At 50.2% G+C, this 22,972-nt stretch overlaps 3 protein-coding genes across 11 annotated transcripts in view; 1 reads left to right on the top strand and 2 right to left on the bottom strand.

Moving 5' to 3' along the window:
• Window positions 1-2,620, bottom strand: part of LOC115658015 (zinc finger protein 501-like) — a 17,526-nt gene extending 14,906 nt beyond the window's left edge. The window contains exons 1-2 of the mRNA XM_030576466.1: window positions 2,526-2,620; window positions 174-284 (exon numbers count right to left, since the gene is read on the bottom strand). Coding sequence (XP_030432326.1) covers window positions 174-254 — 81 coding nt within the window. The 5' untranslated portion in view covers window positions 255-284; window positions 2,526-2,620. The remainder of the gene's footprint in view (window positions 1-173; window positions 285-2,525) is intronic.
• On the top strand, window positions 2,207-22,940 carry LOC115658021 (zinc finger protein 2-like). 8 transcript variants are annotated; one of them, XR_004002118.1, is made up of 6 exons: window positions 2,207-2,478; window positions 11,380-13,981; window positions 14,488-14,567; window positions 15,383-15,472; window positions 15,876-15,957; window positions 16,723-16,762. XR_004002118.1 is itself a non-coding variant. In XM_030576484.1 (4 exons), the coding sequence occupies exons 1-4, from the start codon at window positions 2,416-2,418 to the stop codon at window positions 22,891-22,893; spliced, it is 339 nt and encodes a 112-aa protein (XP_030432344.1). In that variant the 5' UTR covers window positions 2,241-2,415; the 3' UTR covers window positions 22,894-22,940. The 8 variants fall into 8 exon arrangements, 1 of the variants encoding a protein (XP_030432344.1); XR_004002121.1 differs by lacking the exon at window positions 11,380-13,981; XR_004002116.1 differs by having other exon boundaries at window positions 13,888-14,567.
• Window positions 4,282-11,531, bottom strand: LOC115658016. 2 transcript variants are annotated; one of them, XM_030576467.1, is made up of 2 exons: window positions 11,458-11,531; window positions 4,282-5,936 (listed from the first exon to the last, which is right to left on the bottom strand). In XM_030576467.1, exon 2 carries the CDS (start codon window positions 5,569-5,571, stop codon window positions 4,417-4,419), a length of 1,155 nt encoding a protein of 384 aa, XP_030432327.1. In that variant the 5' UTR covers window positions 5,572-5,936; window positions 11,458-11,531; the 3' UTR covers window positions 4,282-4,416. The 2 variants fall into 2 exon arrangements, with proteins under 2 accessions (XP_030432327.1, XP_030432328.1); XM_030576468.1 differs by having other exon boundaries at window positions 4,282-5,909; window positions 11,458-11,519.
• Window positions 22,941-22,972: the final 32 nt, after the last annotated feature.

Here is a 22,972-nt window from a genome sequence, read left to right as displayed (position 1 = left end):
CAACTCCCATCACGTTTGTCACCCCCTGCCCCCCCTTTCCCCACCCTGTGCATTTCCTGCCCCAGGCCAACCTCCAAACCAGACTGCGCAAACCTTCTCATCTCCGGTGTATTTGCTGTCCCTCTCCCTCCTGTAGGAAACCACCTACACCCCTTCAAAAAAATAATCCCTACCTGAGCTGGCTCCATTGCAGCCATTTCTCTTTCCTGTGTCAGGGGGCGATGGGATGAGCTGGAGAAAAACATGGATGTCATTCTGCAGCCCTGGCAGGGTGAGAAGGGCAGCTGTGGAGGTTTCAGAACAGGCTTTAGTTAATTTCACATCACGATTCCCCCAGGCCCTTTCCCTAAAGACAGAAATCCTAGCCTCTGCCGTGCTGGGAACATGCTTGATCTCTTTATTACAGTGTAGACTGGCCCCTCCTGCCAGGCTAAGCCCACAGAGACATTTTTAACCTCCCTTCTCACCCCCTCACCCCGTAACAAGTCTCTGAACACAAGGCTAGAAAAGAGCAAAACCAAAGGAGTCACTGTGGGGGATTCCCTCGGACACTGACCCCAGGTCAGTCACACCCCGGCAGGGGGAATATGGAGTCAGGAACTGGCTTTTCCTCTGTCTGAGCCTTTTCTTGTTCATTGGAAAGTGATTCTCCCCAGCGATGCTGCAATACATGTGTCTGGGTGGACTAGAGAGCTGGAAATCTCTCCCCACTGACTCATTTCTCCCACTGCCCCTTTCAGTCTCTCCTTCCCCTGTCCTCTCTCTCTGCCCCTCTGGCTGGGAAAGTCCCATTCCTGGGGGCTTTGCTTTCCCATGGCTGGATTTTCTCCTGGCAATTGCTAATGGGAGGAGAAATGATGAGGGGCTGTTTGTGTAGTTACTTTCTTGCCAGTTCCCAGCACTTTCCCTGAGGTCTTTCAATAACCTGGAGTCTGTGGCTCAGAATTTGTATTAACAGGGCCTAGTGCTGCCCTACGGGGCTAGTACCAGCTGCAGAAAGTCATCCCCTGGGCCAGGCAGAGAAAAAGCTTTAATTAAGATCACATCCCAGCACAGAACCCCCTCTGGGGGAGCAGCAGCTGCTAAGCCTGGTCTCCCAGATCACAATGGAGGCTGCAGCCTCTGACCCAGGAAGCTGAACCCTAATATCCTGAGCAGAGAGGGACAGAGCATCTGAGCACCATCCCTCCTTTAGCTCTCTGGGGAGAGCAGCTAATGAGAGACCCTCCTCACAGGGAGAACTGCTGATCTCATTTGCCCCACTGTGCATATTCAACGACTCTGATTAACAATGGTCTCAATGAAACCAGATTTCAGAAAGAATGAGTCCAGAATGCTGTGGAAGAGACCATCCTGTGGCAGTGCTGACCCCCTTCCCACCCCCTCACCCCGCCCAGATCTAGGACAAGGACTTGCGGGGGGGTGGGGCATGAATATTCCCTAGTTTTCAAGAAGGGAGAAAAGAAAAATCTGTGATTTCACCTCCCAGCGTTTGATAAGTGGATAGAAAGTTATCACGGTGAGTGGGCCTGGCTGGGGGCTGCCTGGCAGTGCTTGGAGCCAGGATTCTGGCACAAGCTGATCAGGGAGCAGGATCATGGTTAGTAGCAGCCCCTTGACACCCCCGAGTACCCGGAGCCCAGAGCCCACAGCCAGGGGTCCCAGACACCCCCCAGTACCCGGAGCCCAGAGCCCACAGCCAGGGGCCCCAGACACTCCCACAACCCCAGTCAGGGTCCCGCCAGATCTTCCCTGGCACCCAGTCCCCAGAGTCCCTGGCCAGGGACCCAGATACCCCCCCGAGCCCCCACCAGCCACAATGAGAGCTGGACACTCGTGAAATGGAGAGAAAATGGGGCAAAATCGGGGGAGGGGAACAGGGAACTTCTCAGGGATTTGGGGGAAGGGGGGTCACCCTGGACGTTGCTCGTTGCTTCCTAGAGAGAAAGGGGACAGGATGGGACAGGACGGGCGGACTCCATGGTGGGGGGGGGGCAGCAGTAAATCCAAGGGGATCTCAGCCCCCCTTTTCTCTCCCCACTCCTCGGGGGTCACCGGCTCTTCCCCCGGCCATGTCTGGGCAGCACTGACATTTTCCACCCCCCCCCCTTTCGCAGGTCTCCCCCCGGGACCCCCGCCCGGCCTCACGCAGGGATCTCTCCCGCCGCGATCTGCGCATGCCCAGCGCTCCAACGGCACAAACCCTTCTCTGGCCCCGGGAGAAGCTCCAACGGCCGCGCACCGGCCAGGCAGAACCTCAGCGCCCCGCGCGCATTCCCGCTCCGGCTCCGCCTCCCTCGCTAACGTCACTTCCGCTCCTGGAAGAGTCCGGAACTATATCTCCCAGCCTGCCCCGGGGGCGCGTCCGCCCTCTCCAGCCCAGCTAAGGCAGGGGTTCAGCAGCGGAACCTGCGCATGCACCATGCGAACTCCAGTGGGGGGGGGATGGAGCTGCTGCTGCCGCCTCCGTGTGAGCCGGTGAGCGAGAGGGGCGGGGGCGGGAAAGCGACTCGGCCCCGGCGAACCTGGGAGAAGCCTCGGAGCTGCCTCGGCCCCAGGAGCTGCAGCAGGATCCGCCCCGGCCCCGCTGGGATGGGGGGCGGAGCCTGGGTCCCGGAAGGGGGCGGAGTCTGGGGCCCGGGGGGGCGGGGCGGTGTATTATGTCCCTACCAATAGCAATGTGCTACTCACCGGGCACTGCGCATGCTCAGTAGCAACTGCTGAAGCCGCTGCCCTTCCCCCTGCCCGTATCAGCCGGAAAGTTCCGCTGGCGCTAGTGACCGCGGCTGGGAGGGGCGATGGGAGCAGCAGGGAGCGCGGGGGCTGGGGGATGAGCAGGGGGGAAATTGACTGGTCAGGGTGGGGGATTAAGCATCTTGAGGCAGGGTTGGGGGGGCTAAATGACAAAATCCGGAATGGGAGGTGGAGGAGTTGCGCTGTGGGGCGGAGGGGGTGAGTCGGTGTTGCACAGTGGGGGAAGGTCATTGGGGTGGGAAATGTGAACTGTTTCTGTGCAGCCAGGAAATTCACATGGGGGGGTAAGTTCACTGAATCCTTCCTTGTTTGTGCCACTTCCTCCCACACACAAAGTCTGACAGGTTTTTCCCCCTTTTTCTCGTTATCGTACGTGGCTATAAAATCCAGGGAGATCCCCCCCTCCCCAATGATCAGCTCTCTAATCCCTCCGATATTGCCCTGCTCTCTCCATACTTCTCAAGTGTCAATTTAAAATCTCTCCGAGGTGGAGGATTTTTCCCCCCTTTTTATCTGCAGCGATTTGTCCTTGTTTAGGTGGGAAATTGTTGCCCTGGGTCATTCCCCAGAACGTGGCTGCCCCTGGCGTGGGGCTGGTGTTAGCCAAATAGGCTCGTTTCCCCCTGGAGCTACTCAATTACCCCAAGGAGGCACGGAAGACAGGATGACGGATACCAGACCTTTATTCTCGATCAGCTGAACGGGTGCCTCTTTCTCGGCTAATGCCAAAGGAAGAGGACACACCTTTCAAGCTCAGAGTCAGCCTTCTTATACTTTGTAATAAACAACTTAGCATGCATACATTCCATTAACCTATACATTGTTTACATTCCTCTTCAGGGGTAATTAGGATGCATCTGCCTAGCGTCTATCCTGAGTGTGTGGGGAGGAAACAGCCTAGATGATAAGCGAATAGTTCAGATAGTTAACCCTTGCTCTAACACTAGGTTACAAACATCCTTTTCGTGCAGAGCTTCCATTTCTCAAGTTCCTTTTACAGACAAGTTGGTTCCGCTTAACATCTTTCTCCTATGTATTTTGCCTACGTGCATTAAGTAGGGTTACATACATGCAAAGATTAGCTGGGAAGATAATGGGCGGATAAGCAGAAGTTGCCAAAAGCAAGGAATTGGCACTCCCTTTTGCTCCAACAATCCCCCCTTAAAAGCGTTTTGAGAGCTTTAAACCCCCCAGTCTTCAGTTTTTATTGGCTGATACAGCGCCATCATACGTTGATATACAACTTGATTAATCACACGTCTAAACAGTGCCACTAAACGGAGCAAAGCAAGCTAGGGTTAATAGGATTGCAATAAAAAGTACAACAAAGAGGAAACCCCTTCGGAGCCAACCTACTTGTGGTAACCAGGAGGTAAACCAGTCTGTGTTCCACCCACCCCAAGTTTGGACCGGGACATGGGCCAATTTTCTTATTTCCTTTGTTAGCTGTTTTACCACCTTTCCATTATCATCTATTTGTAAGCAGCAATTGGACTCATTTAATTTCGCACAGACTCCTCCTTCTTCTGCTAACAAATAATCGAGGACCATGTGGTGCTGATAAATTGCATTCCCCATTTGAGTTGATTGATCAGCCAAGAGGTCGAGGGCCGTAGCTGTCTGGTTAGTGATTATCTTCAAAACAGCCTGTAGCCTAATTATTCAATTTAGATTATAAGTAGGCTCCCTGGCCCCAGACAATAGCTCGTTAGGGTTCCATGTGGCTGGTCCATAATGTTCTATGATTCTTTCAGGAGGCCACTCCTGGGTCTTCCACTTTTGGGAGCTCCCGGTGGTCAAGGAGGAGTCCACGAACCGCTTCTCCCTTATGAGATCATCATAAACCTTGATTCCCAATTTACTGCCCGATATTCGGGGTAGTAGAAAGAACAGGGGTCTAATATATCCAACGTAACATACGCCTGTCCAATTGGGAGGCAGCCTTCTGTAGGCATATTGGCCACAGATCCAATAGTGACCTTTTAGGGCCCAAGTCCCATTAGCAAAAGGATCATCCCAGGTTTCGGGGTCCAATGGTTCTTCATAATACAAGTCAGACGCTGACCCTAAGGGCCCTCCTACTATGTCATGAGAGCCGTCGGGAGCGCAATATTCACATTTCCATGCCCCAGCCCCTGATTTCCAGATACAATTACAGCCCCACTTTGGGTTTTTAGTGTTAGACCAAAAGTGTTTAAAGTGGGTACGGGTGCCATTATAGTGTTGCCACGCCCATTGAAACCACCGTACTACGTGCTCCTTGCTCGTGGTATTATCTTGTTGGCAACTTAAAAAAAGGGCATCAAAAAATCCATCCTGTCCTACTGCCCTACAACCTGGACCTGTATCATGTTGGTAGGAGCATTTTACCCAGCTACTATTAGTAAGTTTTACATGTGTATGGTTCCATCTTCCTTGATATTTAGAACAGTCATATGGTTGACAGTGGGTTTGGTAACAATCAAATCCAAGGGCTAGGGTCCACTCACATGTACTTGTTCCCAAATATACTCCCTCCTGTCTTGTTCGGTTAAGACACAAGAAGCCCATTGCGGAGGAATAGAGCCGCCAGGGACTACTATCCGCTGTCCATATTCCTGTTCCATTATGCACTATACTTAGGTTACTAATCCACCACTTGGGTTGCACTGGCTGGGCTACCCAAGGCCATTTATCTAATTCTCCCGGTCCCCCACATATCCAACAGTTGCTAAGGTTAAAAGAATTTGCTATAATTTCCCCTAGTTGCATGAACCTGTTTTCCCAACCATAATTATAGTGGATGTATAGAAGCAGAAATATTACTGATTGCTTCATTGTCTCTTTTTCTTAAAGAGTCCTTTCAGTCCATCGAGCCCTTGATATTCCCAGGTAGAGTCTTCGCCTGTGCCACCCTGGGCTTCCGGTGCCGGGGCGGACAGAGGGCTGGTGTCCTCTTCTGCTGACTCGGTTGCCTGGTTAGGGTCCAAAAACCTTTTTACCCGTGTATGGTGCGTCCACTTGTCGCTCCCAAGGACTTTAACTGCAGCTTGGCTGATGAGCGAGACCGTAGGTGGCCCGTCCCACCGCGGTGTAAGGGGGTCACGCTTCCATTTCCTGATAAGGACCTGGTCACCAATCTGGAACGGGTGTACAGGCTGATCCAAGGGAAGAGTCTGGAAAGGTGCCGCGTATCGATGCAGCTGTAACAAGACAGATTGCAGACCAGACACCTGCTTCCATAAGGAATCATTCCCCACTTCCCAGCTTACATCCTCCCGGAACCCAGGGATGAGCACTCGGGGAGGGAACCCAAAGACTAGTTCAAAGGGTGAAAGTTTGAGACCCTTGCGTGGGGCCCTTCGAATGCAGGTAAGGGCAAGTGGTAAAGCGTCAAGCCACTTCAGGTTAGATTCTGTACATATTTTAGTGAGAGTGTCTTTAAGAGTTCTATTCATTCTCTCTACCTGACCCAAGCTTTGTGGTCTCCAGGGGGTATGCAATTTCCACTGTATACCAAGGGCCTGAGAAACCTGTTGAACCACTTTTGAGATAAAGTGGCTTCCCTGATCAGACTCAATCACCTCGGGGAGATGGAAACGAGGAAGTATTTCATGTAACAAAGCCTTAGTGACAGCTCGGGCCTGACAATGCCGGGTGGGGTAGCATTCTACCCATCCGGTGAGCTGATCAACAAACATAAGTAGATATTTATAGCCCCTGCAAGGGGGCACCTCGGCGAAATCAACTTGCCATCTCTGAAATGGGAAGGCGGCCCAGGGCTGTCCTCCCATTGGGGCAGGAGGGCCACACCCCTTCTGGTTTGTTTGCTGACAAACAGGGCAATTATTAACAATTCTTTGGGCTTCCACATGCATGCCTAGCCCCTTAAGGGATCGAGCAGCCAAATCAACCATTGCTCCTGACCGCATATGTCCCTCTCTATGCAAAAGCCGAAAAATTTCCTGAAGCACTGGTTGAGGAACAAAGATCTCCCCCCCCGGGTAATTTCCATCACCCAGAGGAAACTTGCCTGGCCCCTGCAGCCTGCGCGTGGCAAACTTCCTCATTTGTATACTGGGGAGGAGGGGTCTTAGCTTCTGTATCTTGAACCACCAGAAGCCAAGAGGCCCCATCTCAGGCGGCCTCCTTCGCAGCCTGATCAGCTAGTTGATTATATCTACGCTGCTCGGCCTCAGGGGCTCTTCCATGGGCACGTACATGTATCACAGCAACCCGGAGGGGAAGCATCAGGGCCTCAAGAAGCGCCTTAATGAGGCTACTGTGTGCAACCTTTTGGCCTGAGGCTGTAATGAATCCCCTTTCTTTCCACAGGGTCCCATGAGCATGTACCACCATGTAAGCATAACGACTGTCAGTATACAAATTAAGAGTTTTCCCGGTTCCCAATCGAAGAGCCTCTATAAGGGCCACTAGTTCTGCTGCTTGAGCAGACAGATTAGGGCTGAGTTTAAACTTGTGTACCCTTCATCCTTAATCACTACCGCTGCCCCAGTAAACCGTTTGCCATCTACCACATAACTGGACCCGTCAACGTAACCTTCGATATCAGGGTTGAGCCAAGGCAAATCCGAAATATCAGAGCAGGGTTTGGTTTCTTGTTGCAACACTTCAATACAATCGTGAGTGGGGCTGGCCTCATGAGAAGCCTGGGGATCAGGCAGTAGGGTAGCTGGGTTGAGGGAGCTAACCGTCCTAAAGGTTAGATTAGGGGCTAACAAGAGCCCCACCTCATATCTAGTATGTCGACTGGGATTTAGATGCTTTTCCCCCGGACCTGTTCCTAGTATTTGAGGCACCTCGTGGGGGACCACAACCTCAGTGTCCCCTCCCAGGGTCAACTTTTCAGCTACCTGGACAAGGAGAGCAGTAGCCGCAACGGCCCGTAAACAGGCAGGCCATCCCTTGGCGACAGGGTCCAACACTTTTGAACAGTATCCAATGGGTCGCCAGGTCGGTCCCGACCTTTGACACAGAACACCAGCTGCCACCCCTCCCCTTTCATGAACGTATAGAGTGAATGGTTTCCGGGGATCTGGGAGGGCCAGAGCAGGAGGCTGAACCAAGGATTCTTTAAGCTCTCGAAATGCTTTTTTCATTTCCCTGGTCCATACCCAGCAAAGCAGACCTTCCTTAGTGAGGGATTCATACAACGGCTTAGCCTTCCCCCCGTAGTCTGGGATCCAGAGTCGACAAAAGCCAGTTAGTCCCAGGAAGGCCCTTAACTCCCGGGGATTCCGGGGCTGAGGGCTATCAAGTATAACCTGGATTCTTTCTTTGCCCAAACTACGACTCCCTTGACAGAGATGATATCTGAGAAAAGTAACCTGCTGCTTAACCAATTGAGCCTTCTCCCTTGACACTTTATACCCCTGTGCCCCAAGGTAATTAAGGAGTTCTACAGTCTGCTCTTTGCAGACTGTCTCTGTCTCAGTGCTTAAAAGCAGATCATCGCAATACTGGACTATGTTGCATGAGGGATGGCTAGCCAGGAATGGGGCAAGGTCTCTTTTTAATTGGCTGCCAAAAATCTCGGGTGCACAGGTAAGTCCCTGTGGGACAACAGTCCAGAGATACTGAGCCTTGTAGTGGGTGTCTGGGTCTTCCCATTCAAAGGCAAACAGTTTTTGAGATTCCTGGTTAAGGGGTATAGAGAAGAAGGCATCTTTCAAATCTATTACAGAGAACCAGCTGTGATTTTTAGGAACCTGTCCCAAAATAGTATGAGGGTTTGGGACCACTGGGTAGGGGGCTTCTATTAATCTGTTAATTTGCCTCAGATCCTGGACCAATCGATACTGTCCATTAGGCGTAGGCACCCCCATTATTGGAGTATTGTATGGGGATGTGCCTTCCCTGAGCCACCCACACTGCAGAAACTTTTGAATCAGAGGTTTTAACCCGATTTGAGTGTTCAGCTTAAGGGGGTATTGTCGGATCCGGACCGGGCTGCTTCCCTCCTTAAGGGAAATATGCACCGGAGCAGCATTCTGGGCTCGAGCAACGCCTCCCTCCTCTGCCCAAACCTCAAGGTTAACTCCTAGCAGCTGGTTCTCCTCACTCCCCCGGCCCCCCTCCTCCAGGGCGGGATTTCTAGCACTTATAAGGGCCATCTGGTAATTAGAGGCTTGTTGCTTAGGAAGCCTGACCTCCATAGTTTCATCAGTAAATGTAATTTCTGCCTGTAATTTAGTAAGAAAGCACTTCTGGGACGGGACAATGGGACAGGAGGGGCTGCAAACAAACTGGTGGGAAATCTGATGGTCCCCTATTTTTACGAGAAGAGGCAGAGTTTTTTCCAAAGTTGTATTTTTCCCTTCAATCCCCTGAACTATGGCACGTCCCCGAGCCCTACCTTGGGGAGCCTTATTAAGGGGGAGCAGACTAAGGGTAGCCCCAGTATCAATAAGGGCTTTAATTTGTCGGCCCTCCACCTCAATTTTTACCGTGGGATCCAAGCTGGCAGCTTGCGCCACCAGGAGGGGCCACTGGGTCCCCCGGCCTCCCTGTGGGGAGGGTCCCTCCCCCGAAAATCCTGTACTGTTATAGAGGATGGGACGGGGCGGGGTTCTATCTTTACATTCCCTTCCAGTAGCCTGTTGCCGGGGGCATTCATTCTTCCAGTGTCCCTCCTCCCTACAGATAGCACACTGATTCCGACCCAGACAGGGGCCTTTTCCCCTCCCCAATGGCCCTGACCGTCCCTTGACTTTCCCCCCCCTTTCCTCATATCCTTCCTTTAGGGCCATGGCCAAAACACGGGCCCCTTTCTTTCGCTCCTCATCATCCCTTCGATCATAAACCCTCATGGCAATTGCTAACAGTTCCTCTATATTTTTGCCAGACGCCCCTTCCAACTTCTGCAGCTTTTTCCTAATGTCCTCATAAGATTGTCCAATAAATAGGGGGATTAATACCCGTTTCCCATTAGTGTCCTCAGGATCGAGGTCTGTATATCTTTTACAAGTATTACAAAGCCGTTCATAAAAAGCAGCTGGGTTTTCATTCTTTTCCTGTCTTATACTATACAATTTGGCCCAATTTGGGGTTTTTCTTATACAGCGTTTCATTCCCTGTACTATGGCCCTGGCATATTCGCTATGCTGGGGATGGCCTTGTTTATTCTGTGGCCAGTCGGGGGGGCTCTCAGGCAATTGTGCAGCTACCTCATCCGAGGTTTTCCCAATCTCAGTTAACCACTCGCGGGCCTTTGAGAGAACTAGACGTCTCTCCTCCCCGGTCAGTAGAGTGTTAAGAGCGACCCTCATATCACCCCAGGTAGGGTTATGGGCCGTAATTAAGGTTTCAAATACTGCTGTTAGTGGGGCAGGATCTTCCAAAAATGGAGGATTTTGTTGCTTCCAATTATATAAATCACTAGTAGTAAAGGGAACATATACCATAGTAAGATCACCATTGGGGGCTACAATTTCTCGGAGGGGCATTACATGTGTCTTGCCACCCTTATTTGGTGTCCTGATAAGGGTAAAACGAGTATCTCCTTCCGCATAGTTAGATGACAAGCTATACTGCTGAGGGTTCTGTTTTGCCAGGGGGCCCGTTTTACTCCTAAGGAAATCGGACACTCGGTCGGTCGAAGGGGGTTTTTGCCTAGAAGGGTCTCGGCCACTAGGTCCTTCCCCTTCTTCCTCTTTGTCCTGACTATGGTCTTGCCCTTGTTCTGGGCTAGTCCGGAAAGTTATAATTGAGGCACTATTCCCCGAGGGGAGGGATAGGGGTCCTTCAACCGGGGGTGCCTGAACCGGGAGGCCAGGATACAAAGGGGGAGGCATAGGATCAGGGGCAAAGGGAATTACAGCTGGTGGACAGGATTTCTTAGCAGGAGGGCAGGGTTTCTTTACAGGGGCACGGGCCAGTAAGGTTTTAATGGTTTGCGCCTTACATTTTTGTAACCATGGGGGAGGATTAGCTACCAGGTCCTGCCAAATATCTATATAAGGATATTGGTCCCAATGCCCATCCCGGACTACAATACTATGTACTGGCTGTACAATTTCTGGTTTGAGTGTGCCCCCCTCAGGCCACTCTACTCCAAATGTTATCCATTCAAGAGTACAGAATTTTACAAGATTATCTTTACACAACGCAATTCCATAATCAGCCTGGCGTCTAAACGCCTTCCAGTTATTCAGCATACATCTCAAGGGTGTCCCGGGAAAAGTACTCTGTCCGGACCCCATTGTGTTCTTTCCTGATTTTCGAGATAAAGAAAAGATAGGGATCTAGCTCTTTTTGATTTACACTTGGTCGTGAGGTTCGGCTGACTCCCCTTGCGATCAAGATATCCTGGTCACCGGGTCTCCCCTCGCAGGAGTCTTGGGGCGGCTAGAATCAGCCTAAGCCTCAGACCTGATTCACAGTATTTGTTTTTAGCTAGTTACAGTTTAGGTTTACAACACATCATCAAGATAAAGAACAGGAACACCCCCACAAGGAACAAAAGCAACCCTTGGGGCTGTTCTAAGTCCCAGTAGTTGTTCAGAACAGCCCACGGACTCGTAGAGTTAGTGGAGTTATGCATAGGCCGTTCCTTACTTACTTAATAACATAATAACAAGACATGTACAAAACCAAAGCAATGCCAATATACCTTCCCTTTCACAGGCTGCCTAGAGGGTATTCACCATCCAACCCACACTTCAGGGGCGTTATTCCTCGAACCCAAGAGGTAAACGCTCTTACCGCCCGGAGTGGCCGCGTCCGGCAGCTGGATTCCCTCCTCCTCTGGAGCCGTCTTGTTTCCGTGTCTTTTGGAGTTCTCTTTAAAGGGAACGCAGCCGCCTCGGTCGATTGTGACGACCCGAAGCCTGAGCAAACCACGCTCAGGGTGGCCACTCTTCGGTATCGCCCTCGGCCGCTGGTCAGCGTTCCCTACAGGGAGAGAAGTCCTGCCGCGGTCGCCATTTGTTAGCCAAATAGGCTCGTTCCCCCTGGAGCTACTCAATTACCCCAAGGAGGCACGGAAGACAGGATGACGGATACCAGACCTTTATTCTCGATCAGCTGAACGGGTGCCTCTTTCCCGGCTAATGCCAAAGGAAGAGGACACACCTTACAAGCTCAGAGTCAGCCTTCTTATACTTTGTAACAAACAACTTAGCGTGCATACATTCCATTAACCTATACATTGTTTACATTCCTCTTTAGGGGTAATTAGGATGCATCTGCCTAGCGTCTATCCTGAGTGTGTGGGGAGGAAACAGCCTAGATGATAAGCGAATAGTTCAGATAGTTAACCCTTGCTCTAACACTAGGTTACAAACATCCTTTTCGTGCAGAGCTTCCATTTCTCAAGTTCCTTTTACAGACAAGTTGGTTCTGCTTAACATCTTTCTCCTATGTATTTTGCCTACGTGCATTAAGTAGGGTTACATACATGCAAAGATTAGCTGGGAAGATAATGGGCGGATAAGCAGAAGTTGCCAAAAGCAAGGAATTGGCACTCCCTTTTGCTCCAACACTGGGATGAGATGCCCTTTCCCTGCCAGGGCGGGGACACGAAGAGCATGTGTCCCCCATGGAGACTGCCCAGACCCCAGTTTCCCAATCCCACCCACTGACCCCCAAACTACCAACACAGTTTTCCCCGGCTCTCAGTTGCCAGTCACTTGCCCATCACCTGCTGCTGCCCTCTTCCTTTGTCCAGGGAGCCTTCCAGCTCCAGCTCGCCACCCCCTTGCCCTCTTAAATCAGCTCCTCAAAGGGCTTCTTGCTGCCCATGTGAATGGTTGAAGTGGGGAACCATCACTTTCTGTTTATGTACTGGATAGTCTCATAAAATCCAGTCAAACAGTCCCCCTTTCCCTCTAGTTATTTAACAGCAACATAAAAATCCCCTCAGATCTTGGTATTTTTCTCTCATGTTATCAATTGCTTAGCTTGTGACACGTTTTCTCTGCAAATCTCCAAGACTGATATAAAATATCCTAAACGTTTGCCGCACTTCTCTCCAGTTGTCTATTTCTAATTGAATATGCCCTGAGATTTTTTTCCCTGTCTCTCTAATGATAAAATACAAAGAAAATCTCAGATTTACACCTTTCCTCAGATTCTTGAACATGGATATAAAATTTTTGCAAATGTTGCCCATTTCCGCTTTATTCATTAATCAAATATTGATGTGAAATACACTCAGATTTTACCTCATACCAACAACTGATATAAAATCTCTCCAATTTTTACACTTTCCTCTCTATAATTGGCAAAAATGGATCCAAAATCGCTCAGATTTCTACTCTTTCTCTTTCATTTCTGAACATTGATCTCAGAACTCAGAATTTCCATCTTTCTATGTCATTATCAAATATCAATTAAAAAACCTCTTGGGTTTGGGGCTGTTCTCCATGTGTCTAAATACCAGCAACTTCTTCCTTCCAGTGAACCTGTTCCCCTGAATCATTCTCCATTCTGGATGTTGCAGAGGGTTAAATTGCCCAGTGATCATCTTTCCCCTCTCCTTGGAGAATCATTTCTTCCCCCCTTTATCTTTGTTAAAATGTTTGCCACAGAAAAAGACCAGCCACATATTTAATACACATCAAAGCCAGAAGCCTTTCCCTGTTTGGGGATCAGTGGTTCCCAGCTGGTAACAAGAGAGTTGGCTGGACCCTTTTCTTTTCTCCAGCTGTCACAGGATGAGGTCACTCTGAGTGCAGTGTGGGTCCAGAAGTATCCTGACAAATGGCCTCTGTGAGGGGCTGCTTCCCACATTGCTAAGATGTAGCCACCTTGGGATGGATACATGGTGACCACTATTTGCTAGTGACAGGGCATGGACATGTCTTGTCTTTCTGCTGAAGGGCAGGTGGGGGTCCTAGGCAGGCAGTGAGTTCCCAGTTGGGGTCCCCTTGGGGAGGTCCCTGGCTGGTGGGGGCTCTTGATAGGGGGAACCCTTTGGGATTCCTAGCCTGGCAGGGAAGATCTGGTGGGGGTTCTCTGGCCGGTGAGGCTCTGAAGGGTATCTGGGGTCTCTGGCCAGGGATTCTGGTGGTTAGGTCCCAGGGAGTATCTGGTGGGACCCTGGCTGGGGGGTCTGGGTTCTGGGGATGTTTGGGGGTTCCTGGATGGAGGCTCTAGGGGCTGCTACTAACCATATTCTTTCTATCTCATCAGCTTGTGCCAGAATCCTGGCTCCAAGCACAGCCCGGCATTCCCCGGCCAGGCCCAGTCACCATGATAACTTTCTATCCACTTATCAAACTGTGAGGTGAAATCACAGATTTTTTTTTCTCCCCTTTTCAGAACTGCAGGAACTTCTGGTTCCACTGGGAAAATTTGTGCCCCCCCCCAAGTCCTTGTCCTAGATCTGGTGGGTGGGGGAGGTGGGAAGGAGATCAGTACTGCCATACAATGGTCTCTTCCACAGCATTCTGGTCTCATTCTGAAATCTGGTTTCATTGAGACCATGATAATCCAGAGTCACTGTATGGAAAGACAAGGAGTTACTCTGGATAGACAGCGGGGCAAATTTGATAAGCAATTCTCCCTGTGAGGAGGGGCTCTCATTAGCTGCTCTCCCCAGAGAGCTAAAGGAGGGAAGCTGCTCAAATGCTCTGTCCTTCTCTGCTCAGGATGTTGGGGTCAGCTTCCTGGGTCAGAGGCTGCAGCCTCCATTGTGATCTGGGAGACCAGGCTTAGCAGATGCTTCTCCCCCAGAGGGGGTTCTGTGCTGGGAAGTGACCTTAATTAAAGCTTCTTCTCTGCCCGGCCCAGATGATGACTTTCTCCAGCTTGTACTAGCCCCTTGGGGCAGACCTGGGCCCTGTTAATACAAATTCTAGCATAGACTCTAGGTAACTGAAAGATCTCTGAGAAAGTGCTGGGCACTAGCAAGAAAGTGACTCTACACAAACAGCCTCTCCTCCTATTAGCAATTGCCAGGAGAAAATCCAGCCATGGGAGAGCAAAGCCCCTAGGAATGGGACTTTCCCAGCCAGAGGGGCAGAGAGAGAGGACAGGGGAAGAAGAGACTGAAAGGGGCAGTGGGAGAAATGAGTCAGTGGGGAGATTTCCAGTGAACAAAAAAAGGATCAGACAGAGGAAAAGCCAGTTCCTCGCTCGATATTCCCCCTGCTGGGGTGTGACTGCCCTGGGGTCAGTTTCCGAGGGAATCCCTCAGAGTGACTCCTTTGGTTCTGCTCTTTTCTAGCCTTGTGTTCAGAGACAAAGGGCAGGTCTATCCTACCACCGGATCAGCAGGTAGTGCTTTCCCATCAACTCCAGTACTCCACTGCCTCAAGGGGCGAATACGGACTCGATGGGTTAGCAGCAGCAGTCGGATGCTGCAGTAAGTCGATCTAAGTAAGCTAACTTTAGCTACGCTATTTTCATAGCTGAAGTTGCGTATCTTAGATCAACCTCCACCTTCAGTGTAGACCAGGGTTTTGTTATGGGATGGAGGGACGGAGAAGGGAGGTTAAAAATCTCTCTCTGGGCTTAGCCTGGCAGGAGGGGCCAGGTCTACACTGTAATAAAGAGATCAAGCATGTTCCCAGCATGGCAGAGTCTAGGATGTCTGTCTGGAGGGAAAGGGCCTGGGGGAATCGTGATGTGAAACTAACTAAAACCTGTTCTGAAACCTCCACAACTGCCCTTCTCGCCCTTCCAGGGCTGCAGAATGAGCTCCATGTTTCGCTCTAGCTCATTCCATCCTCCCATGGGACATAGGATAGAAATGGCTGCAGTGGAGCCAGCTCAGGTAGGGATTGCTGGGGGGTTGCTGGTGGGTTCCTGCTGGAGGGAGAGGGATAGCAAATACACCAGAGATGGAAAGGTTTGCACAGTCTGGTTTGGAGGTTGGAGCGGGGCAGGAAATGCACAGGATGGGGAAGAGAGGAGGACAGATTGTGGCAAACCTGCTGGGAGTTGTTTAATAAATGGCCTAGACTCTAGGAGCAGACCCATGAGATTAGGAGGTTGAAATGCCCTCAGTTCTAGAACAGAAAATAACCCACCTACATGGGGCTAGGAAAACTGACCAGTCTCCCGGTGCTGGAGGCTGACCCAACTAACCACTGGCTGCTGAGAGATATGAAGGGGGCACCCACCAGTCTGACATAGGGGAGATTCCCCTCCCTTCATATCCAGATCCTCACAATGAGGAGGGTGTTGGGCTTCCTACCAGGGAGCTTTCCCTGGACCCTGCTAGGAGCTCCATCTCCTCTATCAGTCTGTGGCTAGTAGGTATGTGATGGATTTGCTGGGAGAGACAAGGGGCTCTTTGTTCATCCCCTCACCCTGGTGTTTCCAGGATTCTCTAAGTGGGCTGGGAGTGGGACTCTGACTGTCATCCACCAGAGAACATAAGAACGGCCGTACCGGGTCAGACCAAAGGTCCATCTAACCCAGTATCTGTCTACCGACAGTGGCCAATGCCAGGTTCCCCCGGAGGGAGTGAAGCTAACAGGCAATGATCAAGTGATCTCTCTCCTGCCATCCATCACCCCGCTCTGACAAACAGAGGCTAGGGACACCATTCTTTACCCTTCCTGGCTAATAGCCATTTATGGACTTAGCCACCATGAATTTATCCAGTTCCCTTTTAAACATTGTTATAGTCCCAGCCTTCACAACCTCCTCAGGTAAGGAGTTCCACAAGTTGACTGTGCGCTGTGTGAAGAAGAACTTCCTTTTATTTGTTTTAAACCTGCTACCTATTAATTTCATTTGGTGACCCCTAGTTCTTGTATTATGGGAATAAGTAAATGACTTTTCCTTATCCACTTTCTCCACATCACTCATGATTTTATATACCTCTATCATATCCCCCCTTAGTCTCCTCTTTTCCAAGCTGAAGAGGCCTAGCCTCTTTAATCTTTCCTCATATGGGACCCTCTCCAAACCCCTAATCATTTTAGTTGCCCCTTTCTGAACCTTTTCTAGTGGCTTCCATTTGATTGAAAGAGAGTGGTGCAGTAGGTATTGAGTGTTGGACTCTTGCTCTTTCAGGGGCCGGTGACCTTTGAGGTGGTGGCTGTGTATTTCACCAGGAAAGAGTGGGCTCTGCTGGACCCCACTCAGAGAGCCCTCTACAGAGACGTCATGCAGGAGAACTATGACAATGTGACCTCGCTGGGAAAGGATTCCCATCCCCTCAGTTCTTGGAAGGGGAAATGAAGAGAAATGGTTCATGCCACCCCCCAATGCCATCCCTACTCTGCCCTGTTTCTGCATCACTGCAATATGCCAGTGACACACACACTACCAAAGACCCTTCCCTGCTGCAGAACACTTTGGGAACAGCGCACAGGAGCAGTATCACACAGTGTCAAATATCTCGTGTTTGCTCAAGTAAAACTGGGGCTTAGGTCCAGCATAACGTAAGAACGTAAGAATGTCCGTACTAGGTCAGAGCAAAGGTCCATCTACCCCAGTATCCTGTCTACCGACAGTGGCCAACTCCAGGTGCCCCAGAGTGAGTGAACCCATCAGGCAATGTTCAAGTGATCTCTCTCCCGCCATCCATCACCCCCCTCTGACAAACAGAGGCTAAGGACACCATTCCTTACCCATCCTGGCTAATAGCTATTAATGGAGTTAATCTCCATGAATTTATCCAGTTCTCTTTTAAACCCTGTTATAGTCGTAGCCCTCACAACCTCCTCAGGCAAGGAGTCCCACAGGTTGACTGCATTGTATGAAGAAATACTTCCTTTTGTTTGTTCCAAACCTGCTTCCTATTAATTTCATTTGATTCCTAGTCCTTGTGTTATGATGAGTAAATAACACTTATTCACTTTCTCCATGCCCGTCATGATTTTATAGACCTCTCTCATATCCCCCCTTTGTCTCTTTTCCAAGCTGAAAAGTCCCAGTCTTTTTAATCTCACCTCATACAGAAGTTGTTCCATACCCCTAATCTTTTTTTTTTGTCCTTTTCTGAACCTTTTCCAATTCCCATATATCTTCTTTGAGATGGGGAGACCACATCTGTATGCAGTATTCAAGATGTGGGCGTACCATGGATTCACAGAGAGGCAATATGATATTTTCTGTCTTCTTATCTATCCCTTTCTTAATGATTCCCAACTTTTTGTTTGCTTTTTGACAGCCACTGAATGCTGAATGGATGTTTTCAGAAAACTACCCACAGTGACTCCAAGATCTCTCTTGAGTGGAAACAGATAATTTAGACCCCATCATTTTATATGTATAATTGAGATAGTGCAGCCCATTGGAAAACAATGTGCTATCCTGACATCTAGTACTGTTGAGCTCCTGCATTCAATAATATCCGTGCCCTTCCTGTTCCCTTTCTCCACTGAACCCCGCAAGCCCATGGTTACTGTTCCCAGCTTCCCCGGGACTCTCTCATTGTCTGTGGACCTGTCTATCAACAAGAAGCACAGCCAGGAAGACTTGCCCTCTGTCTGGAGTCTTGGATTTCTGGGATATGGATTTACTTTCTCTGTGTTTTAGGAGCTTATTTGAAATTAAGTGTCTGTGACATTAAGCACAGTACAATCTGGAGTGTTGAACAGCTGTGTCCCCTCAGTTCCCCAGGCTAGTGTATCTTTTACACTGCTCTACTGTGAGAACAGCCACTCCTGGCAGTTAACACACAGTCTCCAGCATGTAACTCGCTCCCAGCTTCACAGTATTGGGTGCTGCTAGTCAGTGACTCCTGAACGACAGTACCCACAGGACAACCCCAGAAAATTCTCCGGTCCCAGACTTCCCCCAGAAATGTGTATCTTGTTCTGTCCAGCACACTACTGAACAACGCAAGCTCATATGAAATCTGTCATTTCATCAGTGGAAAATGACATGCACCAGCCTTGTTATCCCCAATGGAGTTTCCAACGCTCTTGAATCCAAACACTCTAGTAAGGTAAAACAAAATTGTTAACTACTGGGAAAAAAAATCTTTTCAGTGACTATGGGTAATGAGGCATAAAAGTCAGAATTCTTTACAAAAGAAATGCAAGATAAAACACAAACTAAGGTCTAAGTTAACAAGCTAAAATGGATTCAAAGCAAATGTGCTGAGACAGGCTGGCTTTCCTTTCAGCCAGGACTCCCCCTAACCTGCCCCTGCTGCCCAAGTTCAGTTCTTCAGGATTTGTCATGGGCAGAGGGAAAGGGGAGAGAGAGACTTTCCTCACCTTTTTATAATTCAGTCCTTTCTGTTAGAAACAACTTCAGTTCTCAGCTCAGTGATGGTGCCAGGCTGTCTGTTGTAGATATGAGTTTCATGTAATGGAATGTAAATGTCTTCTTCACATCTTCCCCCTGCCAGCAAATGGCTGTTTGACCAGCTGTTTGCCTTGCTGTCTCTGAGCAACTGGTCTATGGGTGTTCCCTAGAATTGTAACTTTTTGTAATATCATACAGTAAAATCTCATCACTTTACATGCAGTCTTGCTACACATTTTAAGAGGAGGATAATATTCAGTAGATTATGCAATTTCAAGTGATACTTCACAAACCATACTGTGTACAGAATTGATCATAATTCTCCAGAAGGGTGAACGTAGGATTACAGACTGACACAGGGCCTGTCTGTGTGTGTTCCCAGCAGATATGTGGGTATTTCAATCCCTCCTAAGCAGAGTGTTCTGCATCTTCAAGGACCTGGGCAGCTGGTTCTGGGAATTCACTGGTTTACTAAGTGTGACACTGTCTGGAACTGTGAGACACTTTACTTTATTATTAATACCAATATGATAAAATTGCAATGAATTGTGCTAGATATGCCATGTTAAGTGTCAGGGAAAATGTTATGATTTTCCAAGTATGATCATTTTGTTTGTTTGTATCACCTTTGTAGTGTGAGATATAGATACATAGGGTATATCTGTATTCCAGACTGTGGACTGTGTTTCTGGGTGACACCCCAAGCCATATTGGCATCAGCACTGCCTAGCCTGTTCGATGGCCCATCCGGTGTCATGAGCTGTACAATGAACCCATTGAAAGGATCAAGGGGATACACCTGTTGAGTCAGCGAGACATACAGGGGTATGCCTGTGTAATGAGACCTCCAAGGCTTTTCCATGCCCTGTGCTGTTAAGCTTGTGTTTGGTACACAGGAAATACAAGCCCCATGGCAAAAGGAATATAAAGGGCAGCTGCATCATCTGCATTTTGTCTTCAATCCCTCTTCCTACCTCTGGAGCAACTTCTCTACAAACCGACATAGGCCCCGACTCTGTGGGTGCTCTGCACTCACTGGGGAGCTCAGCTGTTGGCTACGCCAATCAGCTAGTTAGCATGCTCAGCAGCCCTCAGCAGCTCTTTGGCTGGCTGTGGCCAATCAGCTGTTTGGTGCCAATGCCCGCCTATCAGCTGTTTTCCCTGCAGTTGCTGTTGCTCCCAGCTCCGCTGCAGGCATGTGTGAGTCCTTTTAAGTTTCAGGGCCTGGCAGCCTCTGGGCTGGGGATGGAGTGGGCAGCCTCTCGGCAGGGGGCTTGAGGGAGATGGCTAGGCAGCTTCTTGGCTTGCCCCAGGGGGCTGATAGGGGCAGTACAGGCTGGGGGGGAGTTTCTCAAGGACTGAGCCAGCTATTCTCAGCTCACCCTGGTGTCTCCCCCAGGACCTGTGCTCCCCCCTCCAGCCGGGAGAAACCAGCGGTGGGCCTCCTTAGTGCTGGGCAGGGGGACAAACCAAAAGACATTGCTCCTTTAAGAAAAGTTTGCCCTGGTGTCTGATGAGTGAACTTGGCCTGAGGCCAGCTGCTCGCCCCCTCCCTGTGCTCCAGCCAGCCAGCTGGGTACACCGAGCCATGGCCAAAGGTGAGAGGGGCTTCACTGTAGCCCGAGCCCCAGGTGCAAATGAGCAGCCCCCACTTCCCAGCCTGGACCCTGCCTGTGCCCAGACTCTTCCCATGTGGGCTCTGAGAGCTCCCAGCCCCTACAGTTCTGACCCAGGTCCCAGGGCTCTGCATCCATTCCTCCATGTGTGGGGGGACAAGAGGGGCCAACACACCACCAGTGCTTGTAGCTGCATCCTCCCCGTGGGCACTTCTCCATGGCCAGCTCTCATGCCTGGGAAAGTAACGCTTGCTCCCTTCAAAGCTGTCTCCCCCTCCCCTGCCCAGATCAAGCTTGGCTGAGAGGCTTTTCCTCCCCGAGAGGAAGTTTATCCCTTCCCGCACCGATCAGCATCTGCGTCAGGAAAGATTGATTTCCTTCCCCTGGATCCATCCACCACCCCATCTCCTCTTCCCTGGGAGCTGCATTCCTTTTGCTGCATTCACCCCCGTGTATGAGCTTCAAGTCAGGAGACACTGCCCTGCTTCACCTTGGGACGCCTGAGCTTTTCTGGCTTCGGGGTGCTGGGCTGCTGCAGCCCAGGGGAGGAAGCAACCTCTCCTCCCCGCCTTTGGCCATGATCTCAGTGGGGCTCCTTGCCCACAAAAGTTGCAGAGTGGATGAGGGAGTCAGCGAGCGAGCTCCAGAGTGGGGGTGGGCTGCAGCCTGAGGGACTGGGAGGAGCTGGAGTAACACAGCAGCCGTGAAGCAGGATGAATAAATGGGCCATTTCTATGCTGGGCTGTTGAATTCAATTTCTCTCTCTGGCTCAGGGTGGGCAGTTTCTTGGCTGGCCACAGTGGGTGGGGCTTGGGGGAAGATAGAACTGCTCTGAGTGCGTGGATGGGAGTGGGCACTAACAGAGACACCAGGAAGTGGGGAGCAGAAAGAGAGAGCGATGGGAAAAGGGACCCAGGTAGAGAACAAGAACTGGGAAACATCAGGAAGGGGAGATACCAATTATAGACACGCTTTCAATGAGTGCACTGAAAGTGTATAAATATGCTGAAAATAGCCTCCCCTCAAACCTGGCAGCAGGACCAGCTTTAGGAAGTGCGGGGCCCAATTTGAACAGTTTTGATGGGGCCCTGGCAGGGACGACTATTATATAAAAACACATGGGGCTTGTACTCACCGGGCGGTGCTCCGAGTCTTCGGTGGCACTTCGGCGGCGGGTCCTTCACTCACTTCAGGTCTTCGGTGGCACTGAAGGACCCGTCGCCAAAGCGCTGAAGAACCAGAGCAAGCAAAGGACTCACTGCCAAAGTGTTGCTGAAGACCTGGAGCACCGCCAGCTGAGTAAAAATTAAAAAGGCACCTCTAGCCAGGGAAGAGATTCTTCCTGGGCGCAGGGCCCTCTGAGGCGCGGGGCCCGATTCGGGGAAATTGGAATTGGCCTGAAGCCAGCCCTGCCTGGCAGAACACCCCTCCAGCACAACAACCCTCGCCCTTAAGGCAGGAGGGGGTGGAAAGGAGTGAGCGGTAGGTAGGAGACATTTAGGGCAGGGGATCGGTAAGGAGGCGGCATTCAGGAGAATCTAGGGAGATGGGGCAGGAAGAAGTACAGTGGGGCGGGGCTTTGGAGAAGGGGGTGGAGCCAGGATGGGGCACCCACTGGCAAAACCAAAAGTCAGCACCTAAGCAAACTGAAGCCTTGAACAAAGGACTGAATGACTCATCCAAGCTGTGGCTCTGTTCCAAACAGACTTTCAAGCCGGCAACTTACCAATACTGCTAAGAACCTGATATATAGATTTCTGAATGTATCTGATTGCTTTCCCATTTAACAACTTTCTTTCTGTTTCTGGTTTTCTTTCTCTTTCTTATCTAAACTTTTGTTTAGATGCTAAAGTATTGTCTGGCCTCACGGTATTTTCAGTAAGATCCAAACCCATACTGACTTGGTAATGTGGCTGACCCTTTGGGGTCAAAAAAACGTTTTGTTTCTGTGCGCAGAGTTTTTAAATAAACTCTCACTGTACCAGACCTAGGTGCTGACTGGGAGTCAGAGAAGTGCAATGCAATAAAGGGGGCTGGGTGATTTCTTTTTTCAGCTTCTCAATAACCCATGTGGGTGATCAGAAGCACAGTCTGTGACTGGTCAGTGAGTTTAACTTCAGTGTTAACCACCAGTTTTGGGAGCATCTGCCCTCCCTTTTTCAACCTACCCTGACCTTGGCATTTTCAGTGAGGACTGCCCCAGGCACACCAAGTCACACTAAGCACTGAAGATAAATTAATAGAATGGTTTTTTTGACCAAGTCTTAAGAAATCTACTGAACTCCTTTTGTTTTCTTTTATCTGAGCAAAGTTTCCAGTTTCCCAACCTGATGTGATCTTCCAGCTGGAACAAGGGGAAAAGTCATAGGTCCTGGACCTCCAGGGTTCAGAGGAAAGAGAGATCCTGAGAGTTCTCTACACATGTGAGTGTAGTGGGGCAGACTGCC

Source organism: Gopherus evgoodei, chromosome 9, assembly GCF_007399415.2.
Source record: "Gopherus evgoodei ecotype Sinaloan lineage chromosome 9, rGopEvg1_v1.p, whole genome shotgun sequence".
NCBI classification, from domain to species: domain Eukaryota; kingdom Metazoa; phylum Chordata; order Testudines; family Testudinidae; genus Gopherus; species Gopherus evgoodei.
Note: the sequence above shows the minus strand (reverse complement) of the source record. Positions and strands in the feature narration are given on the sequence as shown.

Coding starts and splice junctions, on each gene's coding strand:
- LOC115658016 (XM_030576467.1), bottom strand. CDS start 5,571: ATGAAGCAATCAGTAATATTTCTGCTTCTATACATCCACTATAATTAT.
- LOC115658021 (XM_030576484.1), top strand. CDS start 2,416: ATGCACCATGCGAACTCCAGTGGGGGGGGGATGGAGCTGCTGCTGCCG. Junction 15,473..16,722: donor CTGCAGTGGAGCCAGCTCAG/GTAGGGATTGCT, acceptor TTGCTCTTTCAG/GGGCCGGTGACCTTTGAGGT. Junction 16,851..22,835: donor GACAATGTGACCTCGCTGGG/AAAGGATTCCCA, acceptor TATCTGAGCAAA/GTTTCCAGTTTCCCAACCTG.